Source organism: Bos indicus, chromosome 11, assembly GCF_029378745.1.
Source record: "Bos indicus isolate NIAB-ARS_2022 breed Sahiwal x Tharparkar chromosome 11, NIAB-ARS_B.indTharparkar_mat_pri_1.0, whole genome shotgun sequence".
In the NCBI taxonomy this organism is placed as follows: domain Eukaryota; kingdom Metazoa; phylum Chordata; class Mammalia; order Artiodactyla; family Bovidae; genus Bos; species Bos indicus.
In genome coordinates this window covers 61200754-61223582 of record NC_091770.1, presented here as the reverse complement: position 1 = coordinate 61223582, position 22829 = coordinate 61200754, and the positions used below count along the sequence as shown (strand labels likewise).

The 22829-nt window shown below is 37.1% G+C and overlaps 1 protein-coding gene across 15 annotated transcripts in view; it reads right to left on the bottom strand.

The window, feature by feature from the left end:
* EHBP1 (EH domain binding protein 1) overlaps positions 1-22829 on the bottom strand; it is a 566468-nt gene that overhangs the window by 96899 nt on the left and 446740 nt on the right. For all 15 annotated transcript variants that reach the window (XM_070798096.1, XM_070798098.1, XM_070798095.1 and 12 more), the window contains 2 exons: positions 4237-4415; positions 3613-3661 (listed from right to left, as the gene is read on the bottom strand). In XM_070798096.1, coding sequence (XP_070654197.1) covers positions 3613-3661; positions 4237-4415 — 228 coding nt within the window. The remainder of the gene's footprint in view (positions 1-3612; positions 3662-4236; positions 4416-22829) is intronic.

The window sequence follows — 22829 nt, the reverse complement described above, 5'->3', positions numbered from 1 at the left end:
TATTCCAAAAGAACTAACTCTTAGATTGCCTGGTATAAAATACAAATAACTGCTATTTAAGTCTAGAAACAGAAACATTTTTTAAATGCCCGATTAAGATTTATTTTCATGATGAGAAGAGTGACTGCATTTTCACTCTATCCATTTTGGAAAGAATGAAATGTTTTGAGTAGGACAACCTAGTTTAGAATGTGAGGCTGCATTGTATTACTTTTGTTAGCCTTTAAATGACTGTGGCACATCAGGTTTTTCTAGTTTTGAAGAATCAAAGCTGTTTCTCAATTTACAATTAATTATTACTATGCTGAACTAACTCTTGAAAACAACGCTGTGTTGCTAGGAAGCACTAAAAATACAGCTAAACACTGAGATATACTCTTGGAAAAAGTAAGGACCTTCTAGCTATGTTCTTGCTTTGGGATGTAAAATGTCTAGTCTTTGTAACAACCTAGATATAGGATAGTAATTCAAAGTTTTTCTAAAAAGAAAGTTTAGGAAATTATGTAACAACTCAGAAGGCATTAGTCTTTTGAACGTACGTGTTAAAGTGCATTTCTACCTCCGAATTTAATCCTTGTATTGTATTCTTCCTATAGTTTAATAAATGTTATGGAATAAGTAAGAAAGAAAATGAAAAATAAATTGTTATATTAAAACCTCTTCAATTTTCACAGCACTATGTTTTATAATATAGATACCTCAAAATATTGACTTGAGAGAATGGCTCAGTTGGTATGCATGTTTCGGCCTGTTCATTATTTTACGTGTTTTAGGAAAATTAAAGTCATTTTCTTCTTCACGTGTCCTGACAACTTGATTGACAGACATCAATTGCAGACCATCAGGAAAAGCACCACAGGCAGTATTCTAAACATTTCCCAATTATCTAAAACACTCACACACTGGTTAAGATCAGATGTCACAGGTAAATACCTTGTTTATTCAGCACTTTTTACAGACCTGGGAAAATGATTTGCTTCTTTGTGGGGAATCTCCTGCTGGTGTTTTGCTTCATGTGGCAATTTATTTTATGCACACTAATTGCAGTTAAAAAAACATTTAAAAACAAACCAGGTTTCTTGTAAGTGAGGTCAGGACTTTATAAAGGAATTTTAACCTCTTCTGCAATGGTCAATCATCTATTGTCTTAGCTGTTGATGTGTAGAGGAAAAAAGGTCTTTCACAGAAAATTGTCTTATTCATTGTTAAATGTTATTTAATTGGTAAGGAGTCACTGCCAGTTTGTTATGCATCTGCCTGCATGGAACTTAAGACACAAGCATTGTTTCTTGTCCTGTTTTAAGTCCAATTAAGGGCAGATGGGGTTATCGGGAAGAACCATGTGAAGTTGGAAATAAATATGCAGGTAGCAACTGATACTCAATGTAGATATCAGGTAAGAAGTTGCAAAGTGATGAAAAGGAAAGTATAACAACAATTATGTATTGAATTGTGCAATGAATAGGATCAACTAAATTAAAATTCTTTCAAAAAGCTATAATTATCTGCCCTTTAAGATCTGAGAAAAAAATTTTATGAGATATATTTCTGTTTGTAGTAATATGTAAATCCAAAGTATGGTCATCATTATTAAGTTTCTGAAAAAAATAACATAAAGAAGTATAACTTACACCCTAATGAAATTCCTCATTCTCTTTAAAAATATATAAATAGGTAAAATAAAAACTGTTTTTCAAAATTTTAAGCAGTAACTTGAAAGCTTCATTTTATAAAAAATAATAATGGTTTCTTTTATAATGGTCTTATCTGCATTTAAATGAGTTTATTCAAATGCAAGAAAATGCAGGTAAAGAACTGTCTTATTTTAGGAAACAGTTGTCTCCTGTATCCACCGGGATTGATTCCAACACCTCCTGCAGATACCACAGTCTTGGGATGCTCAAGTCCCTGATGTAAAATGGTGGAGTAGAGTTAGCCTTCTGTATCTGAGGATTCCACGTTCACAGATCCAGTGGGCCAACCACATAAGTTAACTGATGAAAAACAAGGCATTTGGCTTTAATAGACACAAGTTCCTCAAAATCATATAAGAAATAATTCATGACAATGACTTATTTTGACGCATGATTCCTATAAAGAAAATTATACTGACTTTTAAAGATTACCTTTTCTGGTAGCATATTTCAATTTAAAAAACTGATTTTAAATATATTTCTCTAAGGCCAGCATCATGCATTTGCAAATAAACAAGAATTTTTTTAATGGAAATATAAATTTTTAGCTTTAGAGAGCAACACAAGTAAGAAAAAATTGATTTAAATAATCATCTGTTGATTGAACTTCTATCAAGTTTCCCTTTATAGTCTTTTTATCACTGGTGGTTTTAATTATTTAGAGTAAATTAAAACATTTAACCTAGAGATTATTAATTACTTTGTCCCATTAATTTTTGGGGCAATGAACCCCTTCTCAGAATAATGCTTTAATGTGCATAAAATACATATGATTACAAAATAAACCAATTATTGAAAAATAAATATTTGAAAATATTAAAGGAAATGGAATTTGAGAAACAATAAATGTACTTTTTATGGATGTACCAACTACTACAATTATGAAGAAGTGATGAGCTTAAAAGGTAATTGTAGATGTTTGCAACTGTAAAGTGATATGAAAACATCTGAGATTCTAAAGGTGAAAGTCTCAGGCGTAGCTAATACTACAGTGATTTGTTATGCCTAAATTCACAGTGGTATGTCTAAATTTATAACTGAAGAAAATGCTAAATTTCAGTTAAAGAATCGAGAAAATAAAATTTTTCCCCAAGCCATGATTGAGGATCCCCTCAAGTCTATCCACAGCTCTTGCTCTAAGACAATGCTTTTCAGTTGAAGAATTCAATTCAGCAGAAAAAAAACATTAAAGTACCTGCCATATGTTGAGTTAGGTGCTTCCTCCTTTCTTACATGTGGCGCACACAGAAAACTGCAATATTGTGCTGCACTTTGGGGGTACACAGTTAAGTCAGCCTGCAGCCACAGTCAGGTGGCCCAAAGGGCTCTACCCATTCAGCCCTATCCAGCTACTTTCAAGAATGAAAGGATCAACATTTTTCCCAAACCAATTGGGAAGCTCTGACCTCAGTACATTAATTATGTGGAAAAAACTGTACAGTTTACCAGAAAAGGGGGGGAAAGTGGGAAAAAAAAAAAAAAAGAAAAGAACCAGTGTTCATATCTTGTTGCCTCTGGGAACACATGCATTCTTTTTTGCACACTCATCAGGCTCCTGCTTTCATCCCTTCCCAACGGCTTTTTCTGAACTTGCAGCACAACAGTTTGAGGTGCACTTTTTAAAAGCTAAATCTTGCTAAAAAGCTAAATAAAAGCAACATGCCTTAACAAATATTTAACAGTTAATGAAGCTCTTACACACTATTATCATCAGATGCCAGGCTGGCATTTGTGATTTTTAAAGGCCATGACAAACTAGAGTAAACCATGCATCCTACTTGAACTGCAGGGAACAGACTGCCTTCTGTGAGCTATAGTTAGGACCTCACAAAACAACCTCACTTTCCCCAAATTAATAAAAGCCTGCAGAGAAGGCAAAATTGAAACTATGCATTTTTTTTCCTTTGGCAATTCTTACCTTTTTGTTGTTCTCTTTAATGTCTTGAGGATTCAGAGACTTGTAGTCACTGAGGGAGAAAATGGCACAGTAGGTACATACAGTAATTGATAAAAACAGCTGTTTTTACAACAAACTGAATCTTAAAATCTGACATTCAGTAACACCAAAGAGTAACTAGCAATTTCACAGCAATTCAATCAACACAACTAATAGAGTGGAAAATTAAAGAAATAAATAAATAAAAACAGTGATTACAAGTTCCAATGCCTGAAGCTTTCCATTTAAAAGAGAAGTTAAGGCAGGGGACCAGCGACTAGTCTTGACAACCAAATTCACCATGAGGCAATTCTTTGTTGTCAGTATATAAACAGCTACAAGCTTATTTGTCTCATTTTAATACACACACAGTTTTCATAGTAACTTTAAGTCTGTTTTTTATATGACATTAAGGAAAAAAATAAGCTCTTTGAAAACAGAAAAAAATGTTTTTCAGCATCAAGAAGGAAAAACTGTTCTGAGATATGGGTAATAAAAAAAAATCAAGTATTTCAGGACACATGATAAGAAATTATTTTATGCTATTTTTAAAAAATACCTATTATTAGCAAAATAGTTATAGGAATGGAAAGTTTTTCTACTTACATTAAATCTGGTCTAAAGTGGTGTAATATTGCACAAAAAGATAAACCATTCCTCCACGATGTAGTAAAATTGGTGATTTTCACTCCCCGATAGTTTTTTGTAACTTCTTTGCACCAAACAAGTAACGACTGACTAGCATTCGGCTTTCGTCCCAAAATAGGACTTGGTATAGGACTCGGCTAGAAAAAAAGAAAAGAAGAAAACATTAAAAGAATTTACTGGAAAATGAAAATTAACATTAATTGACCTAACCAGATCATTTGAATACTTTGATGTCAGTTTAAGTCCTTCAAAACTGTCACTTAAAGACAACTGTAACCTATAAGAAATGAGACATGAATCTTAAGCTATTATCTTCAGCTGTAGCCTATGGAGTCTGCCTGACAGAGAGGTAGATAGGCAATATTTTAACCCTATACATAAGAATAGGCCAAGAGCTACACTGATGGAAATATTAAAGTATTTAAATACTTAAGGCTAAATATCTATATAACTCTAAAATCCTAAAAAAAATTTTTCCCCCAGTGCAATCATCTACAAATGTAGTTCTTTTCTGAGTAGATCAAAAATAATGTATTTTTAAGTCTAACTGTAGCATAAATTGTTAGTAATGGAGAGATCAAAATAATAGTTTTTTAAAATACAGTAGTCAGGAATTCCCTGGTTAGAACTTCGAACTTTCATTGCAGGCACCCGGTTCATTCCCTGGTCAAGGAACTAAGATCCCACAAGCCACAAGGAGAGGCAAAAAAAAAAATACAGTCATCATATTAAAAAGCAGAGACATTACTTTTTCAACAAAGGTCCATCTAGTCAAGGCTATGGTTTCCCCAGTGGTCATGTATGGATGTGAGAGTGGACTATAAAGAAAGCTGAGCACCGAAGAATTGATGCTTTTGAACTGTGGTGTTGGAGAAGACTCTTGAGAATCCCTTGGACTGCAAGGAGATCCGACCAGTCCATCCAAAACAAGATCAGTCCTGGGTGTTCATTGGAAGGACTGATGTTGAAGACAAAACTCCCATACTTTGGCCATCTGATGCGAAGAGCTGACTCATTTGAAAAGACCCTGATGCTGGGAAAGACTGAAAGCAGGAGGAAAAGCGGACGACAGAGGATGAGATGGTTAGATGGCATTGCTGACTCAATGAACATGAGTCTGAGTAAACTCCAGGAGTTGGTGATGGACAGGGAGGCCTGGTGTGCTGCGGTTCATGGGGTCGCAAAGAGTCGGACACAGCTGAGCAATTGAACTGAACTGAATCATATCCATTTTAGTGGAGTGATAACCATATTCAAATGTACTTCTTACCTAGATTTAATGATGGCAAAACAGATTTAGAGTTATTACAGACATCAGGGGTTGGTAGCAATAGCACACATTAGTATGTAATTTGGATTTTGCTCAAAATATCTTCTAATTAGTGATGACTACTTTTGAATATTATTAGGTCAGTTAGATGCACGGGAGTATGGAGAAGTGCGTTTTAAATCTTAAGCATTTACTTGGTCTTCCCCTCTTGTTCAGATACTTAAAACAACAATGATGACAGCAAAACAGAGACTCATAATAAGACTTTTATCCTAAGCTTTTCATTATTCTTAAAACCATGTCATTTTCTTTTATTGGTAACAATCACATTTTGTGATGGTAACTTTTGCACTCATCTCACATGCTTACAAAGGAATGTTCAAAATTCTCCAAGCAAGGCTTCAACAGTATGTGAACCATGAACTTAAAGATGTTCAAGCTGGATTTTAAAAAGGCAAAGGAACCAGAGATCAAGTTGCCAACATCCGTTGGATTACAGAAAAAGCAACAGAGTTCCAGAAAAACATCTGCTTTATTGACTACACCAAAGCCTTTGACTGTGTGGATCACAACAAACTGTGGAAAATTTTCAAAGAGATGGAAATGCTAGACCACCTTACCTGCCTCCTGACAAATCTGTATGCAGGTCAAGAAGCAACAGTTAGAACTGGACATGGAACAACAGACTGGTTCCAAATTGGGAAAGGAGTACGTCAAGGCTGTATACTGTTACCCTGCTTATTTAACTCATATGCTGAATACCTCATGTGAAATGGTAGGCTGGATGAAGCACAAGCTGGAATCAAGACTGCCGGGAGAAATATCAATAACCTCGGATATGCAGAAGACACCACCCTTATGGCAGAAACCGAAGAGGAACTAATAAGCCTCTTGATGAAAGAGGAGAGTGAAAAAGCTGGCTTAAAACTCAATATTCAAAAAACGAAGATCATGGCATCCAGTCCCATCACTTCGTGGCAAATAGATGGGGAAACAATGGAAACTGTGACACACTTTATTTTTTGGGGCTCCAAATCACTGCAGATGGTGACTGCAGCCATGAAATTAAAAGGTGCTTGCTCCTTGGAAGAAAAGCTATGACAAACCTAGACAGTATATTAAAAAGCAGAGACATTACTTTGCTAACAAAGGTCCATCTAGTCAAAGCTATGATTTTTCCAACAGTCATGTATGGATGTGAGAGTCGGACCATAAAAAAAGCTGAGCACTGAAGGATTGATGCTTTTGAACTGTGCTGTTGGGGAAGACTCTTGAAAGTCCCTTGGACTGCAAGGAGATCAAACCAGTCAATCCTAAAGGAAATCAATCCTGAATATTCACTGGAAGGGCTGATGCTGAAACTGAAGGTCCAATACTTTGGCCACCTGATGGGAAGAAGTGACTCACTGGAAAAGACCCTGATCCTAGAAAAGATTGAAGGCAGGAGGAGAAGGAGACGACAAAGGATGAGGTGGTTGGATGGCATCACTGACTTGATAGACATGAGTTTGAGCAAGCTCCAGGAGTTGGTGATGGACAGGGAAGCCTGGCGTGCTGCAGTCCATGGGATCACAAAGGGTCAGACACGACTTAGCAACTGAACTGACTGACTGAACTGAGCAACTGAACTGAACTGATGGTAACTTTGGAGGTTAATATAATTGAAAACTGAAGAATTAATGCTTTGAACTGTGGTGCTGGAGAAGACTCTTGAGAGTCCCTTGGACTGCAAGGAGATCCAATAAGTCAATCCTAAAGGAAATCAGTCCTGAATATTCATTGGAAGGCCTGATGCTATACTTTGGCTACTTAATGGGAAGAACTGACTCACTGGAAAAGACCCTGATTCTGGGAAGGACTGAAGTTGGGAGGAGAAGGGGACAACAGAGGATGAGATGGTTGGATGGCATCACCGACTTGATGGACATGAGTTTGAGTAAGCTTCGGGATCTGGTGATGGACAGGGAAGCTTGGCGTGCTGCAGTCCATGGGATCGCAAAGAGCTGGACACAGCTGAGCAACTGAACTGACCTGATAAAACTACTAAAACTTTCTGGACTTTAAATATTGCTAACAAGAGTGCTGGCTATAGAGGTAAATAGAAGCCTTATAAAATAAGGTGAAAGGAGAACATTATTTACCTTAATATAATTTGAGTTTAATAAGGAAATCACTCTTGCCACACAGCTTACTTAAGAAAGACCAATGATGCCCCCATTTGACAAAAGGATGTTAATGCTAAACAATTAAAATCATCAACCTCACAAAATTAAGATTTGTATATTTACTCCTCCTGTGAGAAGACTAGTAAGAAACATGAAGGACGTAATTTCTTACTTTTTATTAACCATCCAATTGTGTGCATGCTAAGTCACGTTAGTCATGCTAGCTCTTTATGATCCTATGGACTATAGCCCACCAGGCTCCTCTGTCCATGGGATTCTCCAGGGAAGAATACTAGAGGAGTTGCCATTTTCTCCTCCAGGGGATCTCCCCAACTCAGGGATCAAACCCATGTCTCTTACCTCTCCTGCACTGGCCGGTGGGTTCTTTACCACTTGCCCCACCCGGGAAGCCCAACTATCTGATTAACAAATTGTTATATAAACAACCATGTATCTAGCAAAGCATGGTTCTTTAAATAATTACCCATACAAAGTCCATGCTGAAAAATTTCCAGGTCATAAAAATCAACAAATTTGGCTCAGCTCTACTTAATATGAAGAAGTAAATAAAAACAGTATTCCCAATCTAGGATGGAATTTACTTTAGAATAAATGATAGCTCTTTTAACTTATTGACCTAGCTTATATTAAAATGAACTTTTTTATTCTTTCTTGCAATGCAAGGCATGTGGAATTTCCCTGACTAGGGACAGAACCCATACCCTTTGCAGTGGAAGTGTGGAGCCTTAACCACTACACCACGAAGGAAGTCCTAAAATGAACTATGAAATATCTTTTTTACCTAAAAGTGACTCCTCACTGTGACTTTCAAATCCCTCTAGTCATTTAACCTAAAACTGCAATGAAGAATGGGCTGTGAGTGAGTCAGGGAATCAATGAACTAGGCACAAATACATTTTTTAAAAGATTTTCTATTATTTTAAAGATTACCTATTAAAATGGATATATATATATATGTATGACCAAGTCCCTTCACTGTTCACCTGAAACTATCACAACACTGTTAACTGGCTATACCCCAATAAAAAAATGTCTTTTGGTGTTAAAAAACATAAAAATAAAAGAAGAAAAAAATGGTTTTTCTAGATCAAATTATACTATTAAGGTATTGATTCATTCCAAGCATAGTTAGTATGCCCACAGGCCAGATAATTTGCAATTATCATTACACTCAGGCTTCCCACGTGGCTCAGTGGTAAAGAATCTACCTGCAAGGAATGGAACACAGGTTTGATCCCTTGGTCAGAAAGATTCCCAGGAGTAGGAAATGGCTACTCCCTCTAGTATTCTTGCCTGGGAAATCCCATGGACAGAGGAACCTGGCAGGCTACAATCCATGGGTCTAAAGAGTCGGACATGAGTTAGCGACTGAGCATACACACACACATCATTACACTGCTTACTTCTAATCATTAATAGCATGTACATAAGTAAAGTACTAGATGGCATCGTCACCGTGCTGTAATCTAGAGTGGCTTTCTGTACTTAAAAATTGAGGAAAATCTACCATGTCATTATAATTATGAGTGTATTCTTGTTTCTAAGAACATTCAACATGAAAAGGCTACAAGAACTAAAGTAAACTGGATTTATTCTAACACAGAACCCTTGTATTAAAACATCTCACAGGGATACTTACTGCACTTTCAAGAAAAAGAAGTCATACGTAATTGAAGAAACTGATGAAATTATAAGCCCTATAAAATGGTCGTGTTGGTTGCAGGAAAAGAAAGCTGACATAGAGTCACTGTTTGATGAGTCATCAACTTCACAAACACTGACTTTTCATCTCGTATTTTGCAGAGGGTAATAAATAAACAGTCAAATCATTTCAAAATCTTGGTACTTGTCTCATAGTGCCTCAAGAGGGCTTCCCTGATGGCTCAGACAGTAAAGAATCTGACTGCAATGCGGGAGATCCAAGTTTGATCCCTGTGTCAGGAAGATCTCCTGGAGAAGGGATGGCTACCCACTCTGGTATTTTTGCCTGGAGAATTCCATGGACTGAGGAGCCTGGTGGACTAGAGTCCATGTGGTAGCAGAGTCAGACATGACTGACCAACACTTTCATAGTAGCAAGATTAACCTCCCCTGCCTCTCACCCATTATGCTCATTACCACTCTTTACCTTGATCACTTTGAACCAAACTGACCTCTTAGCTGTTCCTTGGATACCCCAGGCATGGTCCCACCTTAGTACCTTTACACAGATTATTACAGTTACACAGTATATACAGTAAACTCCAATTATAACCATTTCTATCAGGCGTATTTTATCCCCCCAACCCCCACCCCCATCTAATAATGCAACCCATCTCTGCTGCCCAACACCAGCCCTGCACTCATGACCTTCCTTTCTTTGCTCTAATCTTTCCACAGTAGTTGTAATCTTCTTACAGTTCATATACTTTATTTTGGCCATTACCAAAATGCACTTATTGGTCATACTTATTGCTTATTACTTGTGCATCCTCACAAATAAAAGGGCTATGAGGGCAGGGATTTTAGTTTGTCTTATTTATTAACCTATCGCAGAACAGTTCCTGGCATATAGTAGGCACTCAGTAAATACTGTTAAATGAATCAATGTACACAAAACATTTTAGCACAAAGCATGGCACATAGTAACGGTTTGATAAATGTGAACCCCAATTATTATTACTACCATTGATACATTATCAGTATTTGATCCCTATTTTTGAGGGTCTTAGTGGCCACAGGACTGGAAAAGGTCAGTTTTCAGTCCAATCCCAAAGAAAGGCAATGTCAAAGAATGCTCAAACTATCACACAATTGCACTCATCTCACATGCTAGGAAAGTAATGCTTAAAATTCTCCAAGCCAGGCTTCAGCAATACATGAACTGTGAACTTCCAGATGTTCAAGCTGGTTTTAGAAAAGGCAGAGGAACCAGAGATCAAATTGCCAACATCTGCTGGATCATCAAAAAAGCAAGAGAGTTCCAGAAAAACATCTATTTCTGCTTTCTTGACTATGCCAAAGCCTTTGACTGTGTGGATCACAATAAACTGTGGAAAATTCTGAAAGAGATGGGAATACCAGACTACCTGACCTGCCTCTTGAGAAACCTGTATGCAGGTCAGGAAGCAACAGTTAGAACTGGACATGGAACAACAGACTGGTTCCAAACAGGAAAAGGAGTACGTCAAGGCTGTATATCGTCACCCTGCTTATTTAACTTCTATGCAGAGTACATCATGAGAAACGCTGGGCTGGAAGAAGCACAAGCTGGAATCAAGATTGCCAGGAAAAATATCAGTAACCTCAGATATGCAGATGACACCACCCTTATGGCAGAAAGTGAAGAGGAACTAAAGAGCCTCTTGATGAAAGTGAAACAGGAGAGTGAAAAAGTTAGCTTAAAGCTCAACATTCAGAAAACTAACATCATGGCATCTGGTCCCATCACTTCATGGGAAATAGATGGGGAAACAGTGTCAGACTTTATTTTTGGGGGCTCCAAAATCAGTGCAGATGGTGACTGCAGCCATGAAATTAAAATATGCTTACTCCTTGGAAGGAAAGTTATGACCAACCTAGATATATTCAAAAGCAGAGATATTACTTTGCCAACAAAGGTCTGTCTAGTCAAGGCTATGGTTTTTCCAGTGGTCATGTATGGATGTGAGAGTTGGACTGTGAAGAAAGCTGAGCACTGAAGAACTGACGCTTTTGAACTGTGGTGTTGGAAAAGACTCTTGAGAGTCCCTTGGACTGCAAGGAGATCCAACCAGTCCATTCTGAAGGAGATCAGTCCTGGGTGTTCATTGGAAGGACTGATGCTAAAGCTGAAACTCCAATACTCCGGCCACCTCACGTGAAGAGTTGACTCACTGGAAAAGACTCTGATGCTGGGAGGAATTGAGGGCAGGAGGAGAAGGGGACGACAGAGGATGAGATGGCTGGATGGCATCACCGATTCGATGGACATGAGTTTGGGTAAACTCTGGGAGTTGGTGATGGACAGGGAGGCCTGGTGTGCTATGGTTCATCGGGTTGCAAAGAGTTGGAGATGACTGAGCGACTGAACTGAACTGGAAATTTTAAAGGCTATGAATTCTTCAAGATAGTGGAAAACTTTTTTGCAAACAATGCTTTAACTAGAAGGTAATATTGATACTCTAAAGGCAAAAATGGGGTACTTGGAATTTTTGACAATCTTTTTTATGGGTTTAGTAGAAAAAAAAGAAGCAATGAGTGACTTTGTAATCTATTGTTTTCCAAAGAAAAGAAGACACCAAAATCTGGCCATTAAGGGCAGAACCAAACTATTTAAAAGTTGTTTTTTGTATTTTTGCAATGACCAGATGTATCAGGAGGCATGTCTATTTAACATTTTAGGAAAGTAAAGTGCAGATTTTACAGCTGACTTTTTTTATGCACTGAGAGGAAATATCTTAAAGCCATTCTAATGGTAATCTTATGATAAGAATGATGAGAGTCTGCACAATTAAGTGATCCTCCCAGTTTTCTTGACTTCTCCAGTAGCTCAGTGGTAAAGAATCTGCCTGCAATGTGGATGTGGGTTCGATCCCTGGGCTTGGCAACCCACTCCAGTATTCTTGCTTGGAGAAGTCCATGGACAGAGAAGCCTGGAGGGCTATAGTCACAGGGTCTCAGAGAGTCGGACACAACTGAAGCATGCACTGAGCATGCAGACCCAGTTCTCTCTCAGTCAAGCCACTTTGTGGATAAAATTCCATCATCTCAGTTTTACTGAGAACTACAGAAGATGTCCGGAGAAGGCAATGGCACCCCACTCCAGTACTCTTGCCTGGAAAATCCCATGGATGAAGGAGCCTGGTGGGCTATAGTCCGTGGGGTCGCTAAGAGTCAGACATGACTGAGCAACTTCACTTTCACTTTTCACCTTCATGCTTTGGAGAAGGCAATGGCAACCCACTCCAGTGTTCTTGCCTGAAGAATTCCAGGGACGGGGGAGCCTGCTGGGCTGCCGTCTATGGGGTCGCACAGAGTCGGACACGACTGCCGTGACTTAGCAGCAGCAGCAACAGAAGATGTCAAGCATCATGCTTATAAAGTCAATTTAAAGTGGTAAGAGTAGAAAGGAACAAGGACTTGAAACCAGTTTGACTTGGTAGTTCCACGTTCTAATACAGATAATATTAATATATTATTTCTGTTAACACAGCATATTACACAGAGTACTAAAGATAGTAAGGCCACCTAATTATTCTTGCTAACAAGAGAAACAGGATCTCTTTAAGGAAATCTAGTCAAATAACTTGTTGCAAAGTTTTCTAAATTTCAATAGTTGTAAAAAATTTGCACAAGAAGGGGCGACAGAGGATGAGATGGTTGGATGGCATCACTGACTCAATGGACATGAGTTTGAGTAAATTCTGGGAGACGGTGAAGGACAAGGAAGCCTGGCGTGCTGCAATCCATGGGGTCACAAAGAATCGGACACGACTTTGTGACTGAAAAAAAACAAGAAATTTATATTCCACTTTTTTCTACTCTACCCCTCTGACTATGCCTACCTCTTTGGCTGTTTCTCCTTCTTCCACTAATACAAGCATATATTCCTCTAGGTATTGCTCTAAATAGTTTTCTCTCTCCACACTTTGAGTTGATTCACTCCCAGGACTCCAACCATCACTTCCATGCAGATAATTCCCAAATAGACATTTATAGCTCATACTACCTCAAGCTGACATTTCCAGCTGGCTGTCCTTCCTGCCACATAAAATTCAAACTCAATATGTCCCAAACCATAATTATACTTTTCCCTTATAAACTGCTTCATTTTCATTATATCTGCAAACTATATCACAATTAAATTGTCCCAATCATCTAGACTCTTAATCTCAGAATCAGCTTTGAACTCTTCCTTCACCTATCATCCTTTACTAGTTAATTCATGGCCAATTTTTATTGTACTGTTGTAATGTTTTTTGCCATTTATCTTCTTTTGCCTAGGTGATTGCAGAATCTTCCTAATAGGTCTTCCTTTTTCCAAATTCTCCCTTTTCTGATCCACTGCCATAGAAACAATTTAAAAATGCAGGTTGAAGTCTCTAATGGCTCTCAAAAAGTGTCAAGTGAAAGTCGCTCAGTTGTGTCCGACTCTTTGCGACCCCATGGACTATACAGTCCATGGAATTCTCCAGGCCAGAATACTGGAGTAGGTAGCCTTTCCCTTCTCCAGGGGATCTTCCAACCCAGGGATCGAACCCAGGTCTCCCACACGGCAGGTGGATTCTTTAACAGCTGAGCTACCAGGGAAGCCCTCCAGAACATACAAACATGATGTCAAAATACTGAGCACTGAATAGCAAACTCTTTCAATGTTTCTACCCTCTAGACCACTCATTATTCTCTACAATCACTCTGCTTTTCTGCCTACCTCCCAGATCCCCCACTTCCAGTCTTTGATCATACAGATTGTCACCCAACTACGAATATCCTCTGTCCCAAGTATAGCTACTACAATTCCACCCCACTTTCAAGATCAAGTTCAACTGTCATCACCAACATGAACTCTCATTCCAACTCCTAGTCAGCAGGAGCATTTTTTAATTGTTCCTTTGATTCTGTATGTCTCTTATAATATTTTTACTACAAAATATTCAGTTCTTCTTTCTACAAAAAGACTAACTTTTCATTTACTCTTAAAGTATATTCTGAGAGCCTACTATGTCCCATATGCAATATTAAAATCTATACATGGACTAGCTCATTTAATCTCACAGCTCCTCTGAGATAGTATTGTTACTTCCAATTTCAGTTGAGGAAACTGACATTACACATCTCAAATTGGAGGAGTTACAATCTATACTAAGGTGTTCCCATTCCAGAGCCTGTTCTCTTAAGCAACACAAATTTCACACTTTGAGATAGAACAGTTTTAGGACCTCAATAAAAACTGTCAGTTTTTTGAGACTAGTTAATTGCCTCAGTCAACTTAAGTTTTTCAGAATTTAGATCACAGCCCGTTGTACACTAAATTAATTGATTTTTAAAAAGGTATTCAACCCAAGAGAAACCTAGGAGTATTCTATTAATAAAACCCTTTGCTCAGCCTCTTGGATTTTAGATTACTGATTGGAACCAGAACTAGAACTAAGTACACAGCAATGAGATACACACTACCATTGCTGAAGCTGCAGAAATTTTGGTCTCCCTTCTAGTGATTCTGGGGAATCTTCTCTCAACTGTAAATCATTGCAAATGGTTGACACTCCCTGGTGGTCTAGTGGTTAGGATTCGGCGCTCTCTCTCATTGCAAATGGTTGAGGGAACTTTGGATAAATTTACATTTGGTAAGCCCAAAACAGCAGCAGTGATGAGAACAAGAATACTTGTATCAGTACTGTTCCCACCTTTTCTTCAAAGTGTGTTTATTTAAATAACTTCATTTTATTCTCATAGTAAAACTGAAAGTTGGGCTTTGTTATTCTACTACCAGACAATTAGAAAGATTATTCTGTAACAGAATCATATTGAGAGGTACTTTTGCTAACGTGAAAGTAGGACTAACATTTGAACACATTTTTAAAAATGCAAACAAATCTTAGACAACTTTACACAACCTTCTAAGAAATGTCCAAGCCAAGACTTGGACTGACCAGAAAACCAGAGGGAGTGAGACTCTCCTTTCTTAATCACTGATCTGGAAGAGTGAGTGAAGAGGTAGAACTGTACCTTAATAGTAATATGATCTCCTCCACCCTCAAAAGTAGAAAAAACAAAATAATAAAGATAAGAGCACTAAAATATATAACAAAGAATACAGCCAATATTTTATAACTATAAATGGAATAAAACCTTTCAAAATTGTGAATCACTATGTTGTACACCTAAAACTTATATAAATATTGTACAGCAACTAGCCTCAATAAAAATGAAAACAAAAACTAATGAAACAGACAGTAAACATGCAATAAAAAGGATTAATAAAACCAGAAGTTGCTTCTTTGAAAAGACAAAATTGATTAAAGCCGTAGCATGACTGACCAAGAAAAAAAGAGGGAAGAAATTCCTAGAAAACCATAGCTAGAAGAAATTAAAAAAATTAAAATGGAGAGTTCTAATACTCTTAAAGAAATTGACTCTGTAATTAAAAACCTTCTTATAAAAAATTATGTTGGCTTCAATGACAAATTCTACCAAATACCCAAGGAAGAAATATCTCCAACATTACACAAATTCTTCTAGAGAACAAGAAAAATGAATTTAACTCCCCATCTCATTTCATGATCCAAGCAAATCTTTTTTTTCCCTCAAGGTACTTTAAAAAACTTTTTTATTGAAATATAATTGATTTACAATGTTGTGCTAATTTCTGTGACTTTCAAACCCCTCTAGTCACTTAACCTGAAATGACTCAGTCATACATATATATACTATTTTTCATATTTTTTCCCATTTTGGCTTATCACAGGATACTGAAGACAGTTCTTTGTGTTACACAGTAGGACCTTGTTGTTTATCCATCCTATATATACTGTTTTGCATCTGCTATCCCAAATTCCCCCACTATCCCTCTCTCCTACCCCTGCTTGGCAACCACAAGTCTGTTCTCTATGTCTGTGAGTCTCTTTCTGTTTCATAGACATATTCATTTGTGTCATATTTTAGATTCCTCATATAGGGATATAATATGGTATCTTTCTCTTTCTGAGAAAGACATCTTTATCTATTCATCTATCAAAAGACATTTAGGTTGTTTCTGTTGTATTCTATTGTATTCATTTAGGTTGTCTTGCTATTGTAAATAGTGCTGAAATGAACACAGTGGTGCATGTATATTTTTGAATTATACAACTCTGGATATATGTCCAAGAGTGGATCCCTATCAAATTACCCACAACATTTTTAACAGAACTATAACAAATAATCTTAAAATAAAACAAAGCAGGAGGCATAATCTTCCTAAACCTTAGATAATACTACAAGGCTACAGTAATCAACACATCATGCTATTGGCACAAAAACAGATATATGGATCAATGGAACAGAACAGGGAGCCCAGAAATAAACTCACATACCTACAGTCAATTAACCTACGACAAAGGAGGCAAGAATAAACAATGGGAAAAAGACAGTCTCTTCAGCAAGTGGTGCTGGGAAAGTTGGACAGCTGCATGTAAATCAATGAAGTTAGAACACGCCCATACAACATACACAAAAATAAACTAAAAATGGCTTAAAGACCTAAATATAAGACATGATACAATAAAACGCCAGAAAAGAACATAGGTAAAAAAAATTCTCTGACATAAATCATACCAATGTTTTCTGAGGTCAGTCTCCCAGGACAATATAAATAAAAGCAAAAAAACAAACAACAACAACAAAAAAAACAAATGGGACCAAATCAAACTTACAAGCTTCTGTACAGTAAAGGAAAACATAAACAGAATGAAAAGCCAACCTGCAGACTAGGAGAAAATATTTGCAAATGATGCAACCATCAAGGGCATCAAAATATATAAACAGCTCGTATAACTCAATAACCAAAAAACAACCCAATCAAAAAATGGGCAAAAGACCTAAACAGACATTTCTCCAAAGAAGACACAGATGGCCAATAGACACAAAAAAAGATGTTCATCAGTGTTAATTATTAGAGAAATGCAAATCAAAACCAAGCAAATCTTAATAGCAAAATTCAGTAGGATAAGACAAAATTACAAAAAAGTCATGAATATAGAGGCAAAAGTCTTAATGAAAATATTAGTATATTGAATCTACTACTACTACTAAGTCACTTCAGCCGTGCCCGACTCTGTGTGACCCCATTGACGGCAGCCCACCAGGCTCCCCCGTCCCTGGGATTCTCCAGGCAAGAACACTGGACTGGGTTGCCATTTCCTTCTCCAATGCATGAAAGTGAAATGTGAAAGTGAAGTTGCTCAGTAGTATCGACTCTTAGCGACCCCATGGACTGCAGCCTACCAGGCTCCTCCATCCATGGGATCCTCCAGGCAAGAGTACTGGAGTGGGGCAATTTATAAATTGAACAAACTGGACTTAGCACAGGAATGCATATTTGACTTATTATTAGCAAATCTATTGAAGTAACTTGCCATATTAACAGATTACAGGGAAAACATGCAGAAACCATCTAAATAGAGAAAATTAATAAAATTTTATGCTCATTTATATTCTATAAAATAACCTTGGCAAACTAACAGTAACAAAAAAATTCCTTAACTTGTATAAAGACTATAACAAATATCACAATGGTAAAATATTCAATGCTTTCCCTTTGAGATTGAGAATCTTTCACCACTTTTATTCAACATTGTACTGAAGGTCCTAGCAGTTGCATTAAGGCTGGAAAAATATATAATGGTATAATTATTAGAAAAGAAACAAAATTACAACTGATATTATTTATATATAATGTGATTATATAGAAAATCTAAAGAAATCTACAGATAATTGATTCGAATAAGAGAATTTTAAAAGGTTGTAGGATATAAAAAACAATGTACAAAACCAATTGCATTCTTATACACCAACAAAAGCAGTCAGAAATTAAAATTTTTAAGGTATTTTATGTTAAAGTACTAAGAAATAAACCTATAAATAATGTGCATGACATCTATAAAAAATCTATCAAGCATTATTATGAGAAAATAATGGAGATCTAAACAGATTGAGAAATATACCATATTCATGGATTAGAAAGTTCAATTTTGTAAAGATACCAATTTTTTTCCAGGGAGAAAGGGTTAACCAACAGACCTAAACCCTTTCTTCATGAGGAAATGACCTCAGTTTACTTTCTAGCATATTTCCATGGGAATGTACTAGATAAGATTAATATAAAATGTCAGATTTGTTATCAAGCAACATTATTTATTGCAAAAATGACCCTATCTTAATGAACTACATCTGGATTAGTTAATAAATTGTAAAAGCCTACTGAAAAACAAAGGCCATAGCTTCCCTGTACTTAGTGAGATTCTTGTAAACAAATGAGTCCCTTGAGGGATCTGACAGTTGGATATATCGGCTGTTACAAGATCTTACATTTTATAATCTTACACGCCAGAGTAGTCCACATTTACTTACCAGGTTTTCTCACATTAAAACCAAACAGTTCATGGTGGGGCTAAAATATGGCGCTATGTACCTGATGCTATAATGCTAACATGCTGCATCTCCTATCTTTCCATAAAGGTAAGCAAACCTGGTGTCAGATTTTATACATATACATATATATAAAACAAGGAGCTTATAATCAGAATATACACAAAAAAACCCCTACAAAACAGCAAGAAAAAAAAGGTAATCCAATAGAAAAATGGGTAAAAAAACAGTTCAACGAAGAAAAAAATCCAAATACCCAGGAAACATAAGAAAATTTACTCCCTCACATTAGTATTCAGTGAATTGAACAAGGAAGGCACTACTACATATTTCCCTTGAGAAAGGTTAAAAATGTTAAGTCTCTTAATTAAAATGAAACTAAATTTTAATAAGATTAAAAATACCAAGTGTTGGCCAGGATGTGGAACAAAGGGAGCTCATAAAGAATTGATGGAAAAACTCTGGCATCAACTGCTATGGTAAATTTGAAGATGCACATATCCTAAGACCCAGAAATTTTAGGTTTATATCCCATGGAAATGGATGCTTACACAGAACAGAATACATGTTCAAAACCACTTACAACATGTAGTGGTTTATTACTGTTATCTTAAAGTGAATATTTTAAATTTTTCTCATTTTTAATACCTAATAATGTATATATCAATAGGTATAAAACAAAACCTTTTTGGGCCTTCAATAAACTAAAATATGTTTTAACTCTGGTAAAATACACACCATATAGTGTTTACCCTCTTAACCATTTTTAAGTGTACAATTCAGTATTCCTAAGTACATGCCTATTGCTGAGCAACAATCACCATCTCCAGAACATTTTCCTGCTTACAGAACTTATCCATTGAATAGTAACTGCCCATTTCCCCTTTCTCACAACCCTTGGCAATCACTGGGCTTCCCTTGTGGCTCAGCTGGTAAAGAATCTGCCTGCAATGTGGGAGACCAGGGTTTGATCCCTGTGTTGGGAAGATCCCCTGGAGAAGGGAAAGGCTATCTACTCCAGTATTCTGGCCTGGAGAATTCCATGGATAGTATAGTCCACGGGGTCACAAAGAGTCGGATACAACTGAACGACTTTCACTTGGCAGCGACCATTCTACTTTCTGTCTCTACAATTTGACTAGTTTAGGTACCTCAAATAAGTGGAATCACACACACCTATCTTTTCGTGACTGGCTTATTTCACTTAGTATAATGTTCTCAGCGTTCATCCATGCTACAGCATATGTCAGAATTACCCTTCTTTTTAAGGCTAAATGATATTTTATTACATGTCTATACCACATTTTGTTTATCCATTCACTTGTCAATAGACACATGTGTTGCTTTCAGGTCTTAGCTAATGTGAATAATATTGCTATGAATATGGGTCTACAGTTATCTTGGGACCCTGCTTTCAAGTCTTTGGGGTACATACCCAGAAGGGAGATTAGTGTATTATATAACTATTTTAAAACTTTTGAGGAGCTTCTATAGTGTTTTCCACTCTTGCTGCATCATTTTACCTTCCCACCAATAGCTCAAAAGGTCTCAATTTTTCCACATCCTTGCCAACACCTTGCTATTTTGGGGGGTGGTTCTTTTGGGTTTTTGTTTTTGATAAGTGAAAGCCGCTCAGTTGTGTCCAACTCTTTGCAACCCCATGGACTATACAGCCCATGGAATTCTCCAGGCCAGAATACTGGAGTGGGTAGCCTTTCCCTTCTCCAGGGGATCTTCCCAACCCAGGGGTTGAACCTAGGTCTCCCGCAGTGCAGGTGGATTTTTTTACCAGCTGAGCCACAAGGGAAGCCCACAAGGGAAGCCCACTCTTGTTTTTGATAAAAGTCATTCTAATAGGTGTGAAGTGGTGTCTCATTGTGCTTTTGTTTTGCATTTCTCTAATGATTAGTGATATTGAACATCTTTTCACATGCTTATTGTTTATTCATATATCTTCTTTGGTTAAATGTATATTCAAGTCCTTTGTTCATTTTTGAGTTGTGTTGCTTGCTTTTTGTTGTTGAGTTTCATTAAGTTCTCTATATGTTTTGGATATTAATCCATTATCAGACAAATGATTTGCAAATCTTTTCTCATATCATGTAAGTTGCCTTCTCACTCTCTTTAATGTGTTTTTTGATGCATAAAAGTTTCAAATTTTCATGAAGTCCAAATTATCTTTTCTTTTGTTGCCTATACCTTTGGTGTTATAAGAATTCATTGCCAAATCTAAAGTCATGGAGCTTCTGCTTTATGTTCTCTTCCAAGAGTGCATATATTTAGATCTTTGATCCATTTGGAGTTAATTTTCGAATATAGTATTAGGTAAGGCTCAATTCCATTCTGTTACATGAGGATACCAGTTTTCCAGGATCATCTGTCTAAAAGACTATCTTGTCCCCATTGGATAGACTTGGTACCCTTGTTAAAAATCATTTGATCACATACAAGGGTTTATATCAGGGCTCTCTATTTTACTCCATTGGTTTTTATGTCTGTCTTCATGCCATTGCCACACATTTGATCACTGCAGGTTTGTAGTAAATTTTAAATCAAAGTGTGAGCTCTACAAATTTGTTCTTTTTCAGGATGGTTCTGGCTATTCACTGTCCTTTGAGCTTCCATATGAATTCTGGGATAGATTCTTCTATTTTTGCACACAAAAAAAATCTCTAGGACTTTAAAATGGAGATTTGCATTGAATATGCAGATCAACTTGGGTGGTACCAACATTTTATAAATATGAGTTGCCTTTCCATTCTTTTATGTCTTCTTTAATTGCTTTTATCATGGTTTTCTACCTGTCGTGTACACATCTTTTACTTCCTTGGTTAATTCTTTTTTAGTATTTTAGTCTTTTTGATTCTATTTTAAACAGAACTGTTTTCTTAATTTCCTTTTCAGGTTTTGTTTAGTGATAGAAATGCAGCTGATTTTGTGTATTGAGTTGTATCTTTTTCTGAACTTAATAGTTCTAACAGTTTGTTTATTTATTTATTTTGGAGGGATCTTTAGGGTTTTCTCATAATGTACTCTGCATATAAGTTAAATAAGCAGGGTGACAATATACAGCCTTGACGTACTCCTTTTCCTATTTGCAACCAGTCTATTGTTCCATGTCCAGTTCTAACTGTTACTTCCTGACCTGCATATAGGTTTCTCAAGAGGCAGGTCAGGTGGTCTGGCATTCCCATCTCTTTCAGAATTTTCCACAGTTTATTGTGATCCACACAGTCAAAGGCTTTGGCATAGTCAATAAAGCAGAAATTGATGTTTTTCTGGAACTCTCTTGCTTTTTCAATGATCCAGAAGATGTTGGCAATTTGATCTCTGGTTCCTCTGCCTTTTCTAAAACCAGCTTGAACATCTGGAAGTTCACGGTTCACATATTGCTGAAGCCTGGCTTGGAGAATTTTGGGCATTACTTTACTAGTGTGTGAGATGACTGCAATTGTGCGGTAGTTTGAGCATTCTTTGGCATTGCCTTTCTTTGGGATTGGAATGCAAACTGACCTTTTCCAGTCCTGTGGCCACTGCTGAGTTTTCCAAATTTGCTGGCATATTGAGTGCAGCACTTTCACAGCATCATCTTTCAGGATTTGAAATCACTCAACTGGAAGAAAGCTGAGCACCGAAGAATTGATACTTCTGAACTGTGGTGTTGGAGAAGACTCTTGAGAGTCCCTTGGACTGCAAGGAGACCTAACCAGTCCATTCTGAAGGAGATCAGCCCTGGGATTTCCTTGGAAGGAATGATGCTAAAGCTGAAACTCCAGTATTTTGGCCACCTCATGCGAAGACTTGACTCATTGGAAAAGACTCTGATGCTGGAAGGGATTGCGGGCAGGAGGAGAAGGGGATGACAGAGGATGAGATGGCTGGATGGCATCACGGACTCAATGGACATGAGTCTGAGTGAACTCTGGGAGTTGGTGACGGACAGGGAGGCCCGGCATGCTGCGATTCATGGGGTCGCAAAGAGTCAGACATGGCTGAGAGACTGAACT